The following is a 12,654-nucleotide window of genomic DNA, read 5'->3' on the forward strand; positions in this document are numbered from 1 at the left end:
CACCAACACCAGGCCTGCTATTGATCTTTTATATCTAGTTCATTCATTGAAAATGATCCGACTCCATATGCTTGCACTTTTTTGTTCAGTTGTGTTTTTTGTTTTTAGACAAGAGTCTTACTGTGTAGTCTAGGCTGGTCTGTCAAGGCTGGCCTGGAAACTAGAAACAATCCTTCTGCCTCAGTATCTTACCGATGTATGCTGCTACACCCAGCTACTTCAAATATTTGTCATAGTTAGCTGGAATGCTTGAGCAGAACAGGAAGTTTTCCATTTTCTTTCTTTCCATGAGGATGAGTTGTCACATAATACCAAATATAAAGGTTGAAATAGCTATACCAAGCTGGGCGGTGGTGGTGCAAGCCTTTAATCCAGCACTTGGGAAGCAGAGGCAGGCGGTTTTATGTAAGTTCAAGATCAGCCTGGTGTACAAGAGCTAGTTCCAGGACAGCCTCTAAAGCCACAGAGAAACCCTGTCTCAAAAAAGCCAAAAAAAAAAAAAAAGAAAATAACTATACCAAAATGTTCCTAAGGATGGTCTCACCTTCTATTTTATTTTTCTAAATGTTCTTTGGAGGTTAATTATCCCTACATCTTGCCTATAGGTTCATACGATGTTTGCCTGGAGCTTTGTGGAAACTTAGTGAGGTTACACACACACTGTAGAGGGGTCTGTCTGAAGCTCAGGCTAACTGCTTGATAGTGGAATTGGTCCTGAGCTATTTTACGTATTTGAGACTCATAAACCCTTTGTTCCTAGGTTGCTGACTAGTGAGGATTCACCAGGGGCCAGCATTTACTGTCAGTGTTCCCTCACAGCACGGCAGCTAGTAGTAGGACTGGTGGTTTTTTTGTTTGTTTGTTTTTGTTTTTCGAGACAGGGTTTCTCTGTGTAGGTTTGGAGCCTGTGCTGGCACTCACTCTGTAGATCAGGCTGGCCTCGAACTCAGAGATCCGCCTACCTCTGCCTCCCCAGTGCTGGGATCAAAGTCGTGCACCACCAACTCCCGGCAGGACTGGGTTTTAAAGTGTGCTTCATTGACTACACAGTCTGTGGAAGCCCCAGGCCTCTAAGACATTCTGCAGGATGAAGATATAGCCTAGCTTAAAGTTATTTTCTGTAGCCAGTGTCCTGTGACAAATTTGTGGTTAGGTACAAGTTGATTACAAGTTTTGGGTTTTTTCACAAGTTGCATGAGGCTTTTTTACTGGCCTAGACCCTGAGTTAACATTGGATTGTTGGTAAGATGGAGTCTTTTGACATTACTCAGTCAGCAGAATGACATGTTGATATTGAGGAGGAGGTTTAGGGTAAGACCATTGTATAATGTATTTGAGTGAGGATATATATATATATATATATATATATATATATATATATATATATATATATATAATTGAAAGAACAGTTTAAACTTGAAAATACTGTGTTATTAGTTCGTTTTGGTCTGGGTAGCAGTGAAAACATCAGTTTGTAAAACCTGCAGTGTCTTCTGTGTTGAATACTTGGATCTGTTTGGTGGTAATTGGCTTGCTACTGTTGTAAGCTTACTCTTGATCGTAGAACACTACTCTCCCTTGAATTACCCACTTGGTCTATGATTATAGCTTGTTGATGTGGTTAGCACACAGCTGGCTTTTGCTGGCTTATTGTTACTCAGATTCTAAGTACGCATTAGTGTGTAGCAGAAGTGGCCTTTCAGCTTGTTTTGTTTAGCTATACCTTTCTAATACATTGCCTTTGTAAGCCCACTTGCATATTCTGGACAAATGCTTTATGTAAGGATCTCAGCAAGAGGGGCTCTATTATATTTATATTTTAATTAATAATAAATTTAATTCTGTGACAGGAACTCACTGAATAGTCCTAGTTGGCCTGGAACTTGCTCTGTAGATTTGATTGGCCTAGCACTCACAGAGATCTATCTGCTTCTTTCCCAGTGCTGGAATTAAAGGTGTGTATCACCACACCCATCCGGTCTGTTGTACTTAATGAATATAATGAAATTTGTTAAGGACAAGAAGCTAATGTACTTATGTTCTGAATGGTTAGTGATGCCGAGCCACCATAGGACTAAGTCAGCATTCGCTTAGATCCAGACTTGATGGTGGTTTAAATCCAAACTTTTTTGAGATTGTTTGCCTAATCTCCTGTTAGGTTGACAGTGTTTACAATAAGGTTCATTGAAATGCTTTGTTTTATTTCTTTTTAGAAGTTTTATTTTTATTTGATGTTAGTGGGTGTTATCTCTGTGTGTGTATGCATTGTGTGCATATACTGCCTGTGGAGGTCAGATAAATCTAGATCCCCTGGAACTGGAGTTGTAGACGGTTGTGAGCCTCCATGTGTGTTGGGAACTGAACCCAGGTCCATTTTATTACAAGAGCAACAGGAGCTCTTAACTGCAGGGCCAACTCTCCAGCCCCTTAAAGTTTTATTTTTATTTGATGTATGTAGGTGCTTTGCCTGCATGCGTGTCTGTGTGCCATGAGAATGCTGGTGCTCTTAAAGGGCAGAAGAGGCTGTCAGATCCCTGGAACTGGAGTTACAGATCGTTGTGAGCCTCCATGTTAGTGCTGGGAACCTAATCTGGGTTCTCTGTAAGAATAGCAAGTGTTCTTAATTGTAGAGCTATCTCTCCAGCCCTACATTTTTGATTGGACAATGAAACTGAGAACATAGAATTTTCTTTTTCTTTTCTTTTTTTTTTTTGTTTTTTGGACTTTTTGAGACAGGGTTTCCCTGTGGCTTTGGAGGCTGTCCTGGAACTTGTAGACCAGGCTGGTCTCGAACTCACAGAGATCCAACTGCCTCTGCCTGTGATTAAAGGCGTGCGCCACCAACACCCGGCTTGAACATAGAATTCTTACATATTCTACTGGCCACTGTGAAATAGCCAAAGTATATTATTAACTGCTTTTTTGTTTTATTTATTTTGTTTTTTGTCTATTTTCATTTTTCAAAAAGAGACTTGGGGACTGGAGAGATGCCCCAGCAGTTAAGAGCACTTGCTGCTTTTGCAGAGGACCTGAGTGCAGTTCCGAGGCCCCACAGCAGGCAGCTCACACACTGCCTATAACTCCAGCTCTAAAGGATTCAATGCCTTCTTCTGCTCCCAGTCCCAACTGTATACATACATACATACATACATACATACATACATACATAATACATACATACATACATACATACATACAAAAAATTAAAAAGAGATCAGTTCAAATGATGGCTCACTCTTATCCACCCTCCTCTTTCCATGCCTCCTTTATTTCGACTGTGTCTAACGGTGTTGCCCAAGCTGCCTTCCCAAATTTTGATCCTCCTGCCTCACCCTCCTGAATTCTGGCATTACAGATTTGGGCGGTACACCCAGTTAATAGTGGTATTAGAGCATAGGAGCTATTTTAAATTCATTACGGGTAGACATGGTGAAAGATGCCTATAGCTCCTGCTACATGAGAGGTTGAGGCACAAGAATTGCTTGAGTTCATAACATGAGGCTGGCCTGGGCAACATAGTTATGCCCCATCTCAGAAAGAAAAGAAAATTAATTACCTTTTAGTTGGGAAAGCTGGTTTATGTCTGTAAGCCCTTTTCTTGGTAGATGGAGGCAGGAGAATAAGAAATTTAAGATCATCCTTGGCTACATAGCAAGTTGGGGACAGCCTAAGACCCTGTCTCAAAAGTAAAGATGGGCTGGAGAGATGGCTCAGTGGTTAAGAGCACTGACTGCTCTTCCAGAGGGCCAGAGTTCAATTCCCAGCATCCACATGGCAGCTCTTAGGTGCCTGTAGCTCCATTTCCAGGGGATTTGACACCCTGACACAGACATACATGCAGGCAATACACAAATGCATATGAAATAATAAATAAAAATTAAATTAAAAAAGCAAAAATAAATAACAACCAAGTCTACATCTAACAAAGTATCTATTCCAGCTGTGAAGGGAAAATACACACTGGAAATTTAAAAGTTATTAAGTCCATGTACCCCACTTGTATGCACCTTTCAGGGCAAATGGAATAGGAAAAAATTGATTTGTGTTTTTCTCAGGCCCTTTCTATGACTGTTGCTGCTCCAGTAAATGTAGACTGTTAGTTTTGTGCATTACAAAAACTTGGAGCCAGACTTTTTTTATTTTTAAATTCTTTCCAAGAGTCTCATTCTGTACCCTGAGCTGGTTTTAAGCTGTAAAACTTTCTCCCTGAGCCCCTTGAGTGATATACATGTACCACCATCCTGATCTCTCTCTCTTTCTCTCTCTCTCTCTGTAATATCTTATGTTTGATATTATTAGGAGTAGTTTCAATTTTTTTTTTTTTTTTTTTTTTTTTTTTTTTTTGGTTTTTCGAGACAGGGTTTCCCTGTGGCTTCGGAGGTTGTCCTGGAACTAGCTCTTGTAGACCAGGCTGGTCTCGAACTCACAGAGATCTGCTTGCCTCTGCCTCCAGAGTGCTGGGACTAAAGGCCTGCACCACCACCGCCTGGCTTAGTTTTAAATTTTTAAAAAACTGTCTTTAATGTGTATACACCTTACCTTGTGCATGCCTGATGCCCAGGGAGACAAGAAAAGGGTGTGGGATTGCTGAACTAGAGTTGGTTGTGAGCCACCGTGTGGTTGAGTGCTCAGATTCAGCCTGGGTGCTCTGCAAGAGCAAAAGGTGTTGCTTATAACTGCTGAACTGTCCATCTCTCCAATCCCAGACCTTACTTTGTTTTTGTGACAAGAACTCAGTATGTAGTTCAGCTTGGCCTCTGGGTCACAGGTGTGTCCAACCATGCTCAGCAGTTTCTGACAGGTCTGATGTTAATTTTATTGAAACATTAGAAATTTGGAACAAAGCAAAGGTGACTAGGTGGTTGTGGGGAGGCTCATTGTGAAAGCAGTGCTTGCTAAGTTGGAAATTTGTATAGACAGGCTAGCATGACTGTATAATCCTGTAATAACAACAATACATACAAGTAGGCAGAAAGAGTGTGTGTGTTCCAGGCCATCGTGAACAACAACAAAAAATAAAACTTAAAAAAAAAAAAAAACAAACCCCTATCTAAATATTTGCCCTGTGAGCAAGAGAGATCCACCTCTATTTGAATTAGACTTTTCTTTACTATTAGTCCCAAAGCCCAGACTAATATTTAAATAAGCCATGTTGGTAGGACATAGTGGTACATGCCTTTAATCTCAATACTGAGGAGACAGAAACAGGCCAGTCTCTCAGTCCCAGGTCATCTAGAGCTACACAGTGATAACCTTCTTCAAACAACAACAAAAGAAAACCAAATGAAACCCCAACCATATTATAGGTTAAGTAGATGTTTTTGTTTTTTGAAATAGGATTTTGCTATGTATCCCAGGCTGGCCTTGGATGCCCAGCAGTCTTCTTGTATCAGCCTCTAAGTGCTGGGATTATAGTACACCCACTAACCTTTTCTTTTTTCCTTTTAGAAACTATTCAATACAGTAATATAACATCTCTTTAAATAGTTGAGGGGATGGAAGAGTCATGGATTGGGACTGGAGAGATTCTTAGAGACCAAGCATTTACTGCTCTTGAAGAGGACCTGGTATCTTATAACCCTCTAGAACTCCAGTTCCAGGGGGTCTGGTGCTCTCTTGTGGTGCACTTACACACCTGCAAACACTCACACACATAACATGAAAGTAAATCCTAAGATTTACACACCTGCAAACACTCACACATGTAACACGAAAGTAAATCCTAAGACTGCAAACACTCATACACTTTACTTTCATAACATGAAAGTAAATCCTAAGAAACAGCCCTAAATATCTGTATTACTCACTATTTAAAGAATCATCATAAAACAGGATATGTATTTTATTCCTACTAAATTAATTATGATCATATTTTTCTTGGTATTTGCTAAAACAAACATTTGACTGTCTAGAAAAAAGTGAAGAAAGCTTAATTAAACTGCTGCTAAATAATTCAGGGTGTTTAGTGACTTAGCAGATGAAAGCTACCCCCTTTCAGAATGTCTGGTTGGAAGTATTCACATAGTGGAGAAAGCAACTCCTTTCCTTTTCTTTCTTTCTTCTTTTTTTTTTTTTTAAGATTTATTTATTTATTATGTATATAGTGCTCTGCCTGCATGTATGCCTGCATGTGAGAAAAGGGCACCAGATCTCATTATAGATGGTTGTGAGCCACCATGTAGGTGCTGGGAATTGAACTCAGGACCTCTGGAAGAGCAGCCAGTATTAACCTCTGAGCCATCTCTCCAGCCCCTGCAATTCCTTTCCTATAGGTATGAGTTACCTTGACTGCTATCATTCTTGTTGGTCTCTTCCAATTTACCTTTAGCCGTTTTGTTGGGGCCAGTTAGTTTATCTGAAGCTGTTTTAGTTTTCCTGCACAAGTCAGGCATAAATGTAAATACAATCTGTACATTTAAGAATTAAAAAAAAAATGGGGGGCAGCTTGAGACAGGGTTTCTCTGGGTAGCCCTGGCTGTCCTGGAACTCACTCTGCAGACCAGACTGGCCTTGAACTCACAGAGATCTACCTACCTCTGCTTCTCGAGTGTTGGGATTAAAATTTTATATGTATGGTGGTTGTTTTACCTGCCCTGAGCTCACAAGCAAAGGGTGGGGCCAGCTCTCCCGAAACCACAAACATTAACATGGCTTCAGGAAGCAACCCAGACCACAAATATCCCAGTGGGCTTTGTATGTACCATGGGCAGCAGTGTATTTTGAGCATTCTTAACAGACCATGTACTATTTGCTTACTGATTTACTAATTGAAAATGGGAAAACAAAATATTGATGTGTGAAATATTTATTTTTAAGTCATTTCCATGGTGACAGTAATAATGGGATTCAGTTGTTTGTTTTTTGGTTTTTTGGTTTTGGAGACTGTCCTGGAACTAGCTCTTGTAGACCAGGCTGGTCTCGAACTCATAGAGATCCTCCTGCCTCTGCCTCCTGAGTGCTGGGATTAAAGGCATGGGCCACCACCGCCTGGCTTCAATTGTATTTTTTTTTAAATTTTATTTATTATGTATTCAGTCTTCTGCCCGCACACCAGCTCTCATTCAAGGTGGTTGTGAACCACCATGTGGTTGCCGGGAATTGAACTCAGGACCTCTGGAAGAACAGTCAGTGCTCTTAACCGCTGAGCCATCTCTCCAGCCCCCTCAATTGTATTTTTTAATAGTTTCTTCTGTTCAATAACAGATTTGAAGAACTGAAAATATCTCAAAATAAAGAAAATATACTTTAAAATGTATTTAACTAAAACAATTATATCAGCTAGGCAGTGGTGATGCACACCTTTAATCCCAGGACTCAGGAGACAGACATAGGAGGCAGACATAGGTAGATCTCTGTGAGCTCCAGGTCAGCCTGCTCTACAGAGCAAGTTCTGGGAAAGCCAAGGCTACACAGAGAAACCCTGTCTCCAAAAAAGGATTATCTCTTCTCCTTCAACTTCTCCCATGTTCTGGCTCCCTCCTATCTCCAATTCATGGTCCCTTTAGTTATTCTTACGTGTATGTATGTATGCAAAAATATGAAATGCAATCTGCTGAGTACATTTAGTGTTGCTTTTGTGTGTTTTTAGGGGTGACCACCTGGGATTGGATCATCCCTGGGGAAGACTAATTCTCTCAGCAGTTATTAACTACCTATATGTTCTCATCTAAGGATGGGGTTCTGGAGAGATTTCCCTCATCCATGGCCTGACAGCTGATGTTGTCATTGTTCAGGTCTTGTTTGGGCAACTATATATAGTTGAGTATTGTACATGTAGCTTCCCTGTTTCTCTAGACACAGTCTTGCAGCAGATTTCCTGTGTCTTACACTCTTTCTCCCCATCTTCCACAGTGTTCCCTAGGCCTTCAGTATAGTAGTTGTGTTGTAGATGTATCGGTTTGGGCTGGGCACCCCTGGTGAGTAGTGCTCTGCATTTGGGTCAGTTGTAGCTTTCTGTAATAATCTTCATGCAAAAAGAAGCTTTCAGGAGTGGTTAGGGCTGTGCTTATGTCTCTGTGCCATGTGTGCAGGCCAAAGTGTCAGAGATATGTTGAGTCCCAAAGAGAGGAAAAGGGACTAAGAGAGAAAGCACACTTTTCAGCTAAGACAATCAGATTATAAGGTTAAGTCTTCTGTAGGAAATGGTGCTTTTCGTTAACTAAAACTAGTTTTGAAGAAATTGAAAACCCACAAATGTCACTTACACAATTTTTACTGACATTCATTACTGTAATAGTAAATGTGTTTGTATTTTTCCTTCTAGAATCTCTCTGGAAAAAGACATGACTGTCTGCAATGATACATCCTGACAAGAAGTTAATGCCAGAGAAGGAAAAGAAATTAACAGCTAGTGAACAGAATTTTAAACAACCAGGATTTTGTATTTGTTACTTCCAACTACAGACTTTTTAAATCCCAGAACTTGAACAAAGATTTTTTTTTTGACACTGAGAAAACTGCAATGTCTAGGAAACAAAGCCAGAAGGGTAAGATAACATATGTGCACAAATTGTTAGAAGAATAGTTGTTGCCGTCTGGGAATGTGTATAGCTTAGTGATGGAGCACTTGCCCTGCATACACAGAGCTGTGGGTTTTATTCCCTAGCACTGTGAAAATAAAACCAAAGCATAGGGGTGGGAAGTACAGCTCATTTGGTAAAACAAAGCTCAAGTGCTTTCTGGCATGCACCTGGATTTGATCCCCAAGAACTGCAAATTGTTAAAACCAAAGCATAGTTGTAAACAGTATTACTTAAATCTCTATGTTTTGAAACTATTACTGTAGTAATGTGTTCAGAATGATTTTGCAAGTATTATATTAGGTCTTAGTTTTGTGGATAAGTCTGGGAATTGATCTCATTAGAAATAGTTTTTCTACTCAGACAGATTTATACAATTGTAATAAATTTGTTAGAGATCTAGTAACCTGATAGTGTGTTTTTGTAGCATGAGCATACGTTAGGGAGGTGCGGTAGGAGCTGACTTCCTGCACTAGGCTTTATAATCCTAGGGACAGGAAATGGAGTAAGAGTGAATGCTTCCAGGTTTTGTTTCCTTCGTTAGCTTTCTTTCCGGGTTTGCTACCCTGGCAAATGGAAAATACAGACATGAAGAAGTATCAAGAGAGGTTATAATGAGGAGCAGCAAAACAAAGGCTGAGTAGAACTCTTTTCTAGTGTGCTAGAATAGCTACAGAAGTGTAACAGCACCAGAACCATTACAGCATCAGAACCGTTGCACGTGGCTGTTGAGTGTTCATTTAAAGAGTGACCATAGGTGTCTTGACTTTTTTCTCTTGTTCATTTTAATTTTCATTATGTTCTTTAATTCAAAACAGAATTCCATGGATTGAGGTCTTCACAGATTAAATACGGTGGAAATGCTTTTAATTTTGATTTGAAAATTCAAAAACCTCAAAAGAAAATAATGTGCCAGAGCTATTCGTAGTTTTGGAAGCTGTGATTTCATTGTAGTATTAAGTAGTATTAGCAGAAGAAGATTATCACTCACATACTAGAGTTGTTGGTGTCTTCCATTTTGAAGCTTGGAAATATTCTAGGCATTAGCTAGCAGTTCTTTGACAGTGGCTTGCTTGCTTGATTTCCTTCCTTTCTGCCTTTTTTTTGAGACAGGATCTATGTAGCCCAGGCTGTCCTAGAACTTAGAGGTCTGCCTGCCTCTGCCCCCGATTGCTGGGATTAAAGTTGTGCACTGTACCATCTGGTGACAATAGCTTTCTTACTTGACACTTGTATTTGTACAGTAGAACTCTGGCTCCTACATTTTCCAATAGTTAATGTGAAGAAACAGCTCCACTTACAAGTTTATAATTACTCTTCAAACTGGCATGAGAAAAAGGAGGTCTAAGGCTCATTGATAAGGAAAGAGCTAAGTTATAACTGCACTCCCCATTGTATTTATTCTGGCAACTTCCTGACCCATCTTTTATGAACTACCATGTAAGTTACCTCTCTGCTTTGTCCCCTTAGCCATACACATGTCCTCATGTCCCTCCCTCCTTTCCTTTCTACCCCTCCCTTCCTTCCATCTCTTCCTCCTTCCCTTCTTTCCTTTCTGTCCCTCCCCCCTTTTTTTTCTTCCTCCTACCCCATCTTTCCCTCTCCTTCCTCCCTTCTTTCCTATTCTTCTTCTTTCCTCCCTCACACCCCACCTTTCTCTTTCTTCCTCTCTCTCCTTCCCTTCTATTCATCTTGTAGTCTAGAGACAAGTGGCTTTCTGGTTCTCACTGTCCAGCCATCCTAGTCTAGTTCGCAAGCCTCAGACCAGTGAGAGACAACGTCTGAGAAATGGTCACTTTGATTGTCACATGCCAGGTATATTCAGTTCATGCAATGCCACGTCTATATGAGCTTATATTTGTTCAGGCATTTATTTTCAGTTTTTAAAAATTTGTATTTGTTTGTCTATTTTATATTTGCGTGTGTATGTGTGGGGACATGTGCATGACACAACTCCCATGTGGAGCCCAGAGTAAAACTTGGCAGGATTTGATTTGCTCCTTCTCCTGTTTGACCAAGGGATCCAACTTAGGTCCTCAGGCTTGACAGTGAGGCCTTTACCTACATAGTCATCTGTGGGCTCTTGAGTTTACTCTTTAATTTTCAAAAGGGAGTTGAATAAAATAATAAAGATGACTAATGGTAGCTGCACTTCCAGGTTATATGGGCTTCCAGATTTCCTTGTCTCTAATATTACCTGTTACTTGTATCTTACCTTTTCTTTGGCCATCTTAAAATGTTTATCGTATTATTCCTCATCTTGCTGTATATCTGTGTGAGGAATATCAGTGAGTAGCAAGAAGCTGTGATATCCAAGGTACTGTTAGAATAATGGAGCCTTGAGAAGTAGAGTATCTAGTGAGTCTCAGCAGCAATGTTGTCTAACATAAAACCCTGACTCCCGATTCTGCAGCAGGACTCAGGGTGTTACTTTGGACAAGGGATAGTAACTGACTTTCTCATTTTTTCATCAATGAAAAATTAAGCAAGCCTCAGGCTGGGAGTATAGCTCAGGGGTAGAGCTTTTGCCTAGCATGCAGGAAGCCTTGAGTTTGATGTGCCTAGCATTGCAAAGTATGGGGAGGGTTCTCAGATTATAATCCCATTTTTCACCTCACTTTGTCAAAGGAAATAATTTGTCATCATCTGTATTCATGGGAAATGGTATAAGCAGTCTAAATAAAAGGTACAAATTTAGTAGCTTTCTGAGCATCCCTCAGCTTATTCTATACCTGAGCCAAATCTTCTATACACCTAAGTTTGCTATAAGCAGACTAGAATTGGGGGTGGGCAGGTCTTTCAATAAAGAGAAATCTGTCAATAAAATTCCCTTCAGTACTTTTAGGGAGCCTCTGTGTATTTATGTTAGCTTTGGTAAACTTCTCAGGATAGCGTCCAAGGTGGGTAATCTCTACTCCATAGTGGTGGTGTGGGAGTCTATTGCATGGTTTATTATTATTTTATTTATTTAATTATTTAGAGACAGGTTCTCACTGTGTGGACGCACAGTTTGTGGACCAAACTGGCTTTAAACTAGCAGAGATCAACTTACCTCTACCTCTCGAGTGCTGGGGCTGGGATTAAAGATGTGCACTACCAAGCTATTGCATAGCTTTAGTTCTGTGCAGTTTGGTAATTCTCAGTTGCTTTTATATTAAGACAGTTTTGTCTCTCTTTCTTTTTTTTTTTTTTTTTTAAAGACAAAATCTTACCGTGTAGCCCTGTCTGGCTCAGGACTTACTTTGTAGATCAGGCTGGCCCGGAACTCACTGAGATATGCCAGCCTCTGCCTCCCAAGTATTGGAATCAAAGTCATGCACCATGATGCCCAGGTCAGAGACAGGGTCTTCCATTGTTCTGGAGCTTACTGATGAGGCTAAGCTGGTTAGCCAGCAAGCTCCAGGGATCTGCCTGTCTCTGCCTTCCCTGGGCTGGGATTAGAAACACAGTCATGCATTTCTTTCTTTTTGTTTTTTTGAGACAGGGTTTCTCTGTAGCTTTGGAGCCTATCCTGGCACTCGCTGGAGACCAGGCTGGCCTTGAACTCACAGAGATCTGCCTGCCTCTGCCTCCCGAGTGCTGGAATTAAAGGCGTGCGCCACCAATGCCCAGCCATGTCTGGCTTTTTAAAAATGAGTTGTGAATTAGAGAGTTGGCTCGATGGTTAAGCGCGTTGGCTGCTTTTCCAGAGGCTCCAGGTTCAATTCCAACATCTACCTGGCAAGTCCTGTGTAACTCTAGTTGCAGGGGATTTGACACACTCTCTGATGTTTAGTGTTCTGATGTCTCCCTAGTCCCCTAACTCTTTAGGACCTGGGGCCAGGGATGAATACAGTGTTTACTAGCCAAGATGTAGTATACTAGGACCTTCAAAAATAGACCCTATATTTAAACTATTTCAAATTTATCAATTTGGATTTGTTCTCTTTTATTCTTTCTCCCAATCCCCTTTTCTGTCATTCATCCATCTAGTGGTGAGATTACAGACATACTTTACCACACCCAGTTTGCTTTCTATATTAGTTTTATGTTAATTGGCATGCTGGATTAAACTCAAATAATATAGAAATTAATTTTGGGAGCTGAATGCAGAACTGCTCTGTTTTCTCTGTAGTTTATATTTGCTGGTGTGTTG

General features: G+C 40.5%; 1 protein-coding gene across 2 annotated transcripts in view; it reads left to right on the forward strand.

Moving 5' to 3' along the window:
• Spats2 (spermatogenesis associated serine rich 2) overlaps window positions 1-12,654 on the forward strand; it is a 63,140-nt gene that overhangs the window by 5,532 nt on the left and 44,954 nt on the right. The window contains exon 2 of one of the 2 annotated variants that reach the window (XM_027396516.2): window positions 8,264-8,486. The exons of the other annotated variant lie outside the window; for it this stretch is intronic. Within the exon in view, the coding sequence (XP_027252317.1) occupies window positions 8,462-8,486 (25 nt within the window). The 5' untranslated portion in view covers window positions 8,264-8,461. The remainder of the gene's footprint in view (window positions 1-8,263; window positions 8,487-12,654) is intronic. 2 annotated transcript variants of the gene reach the window in all.

This window comes from Cricetulus griseus, chromosome 2, assembly GCF_003668045.3.
Source record: "Cricetulus griseus strain 17A/GY chromosome 2, alternate assembly CriGri-PICRH-1.0, whole genome shotgun sequence".
Lineage (NCBI taxonomy): Eukaryota > Metazoa > Chordata > Mammalia > Rodentia > Cricetidae > Cricetulus > Cricetulus griseus.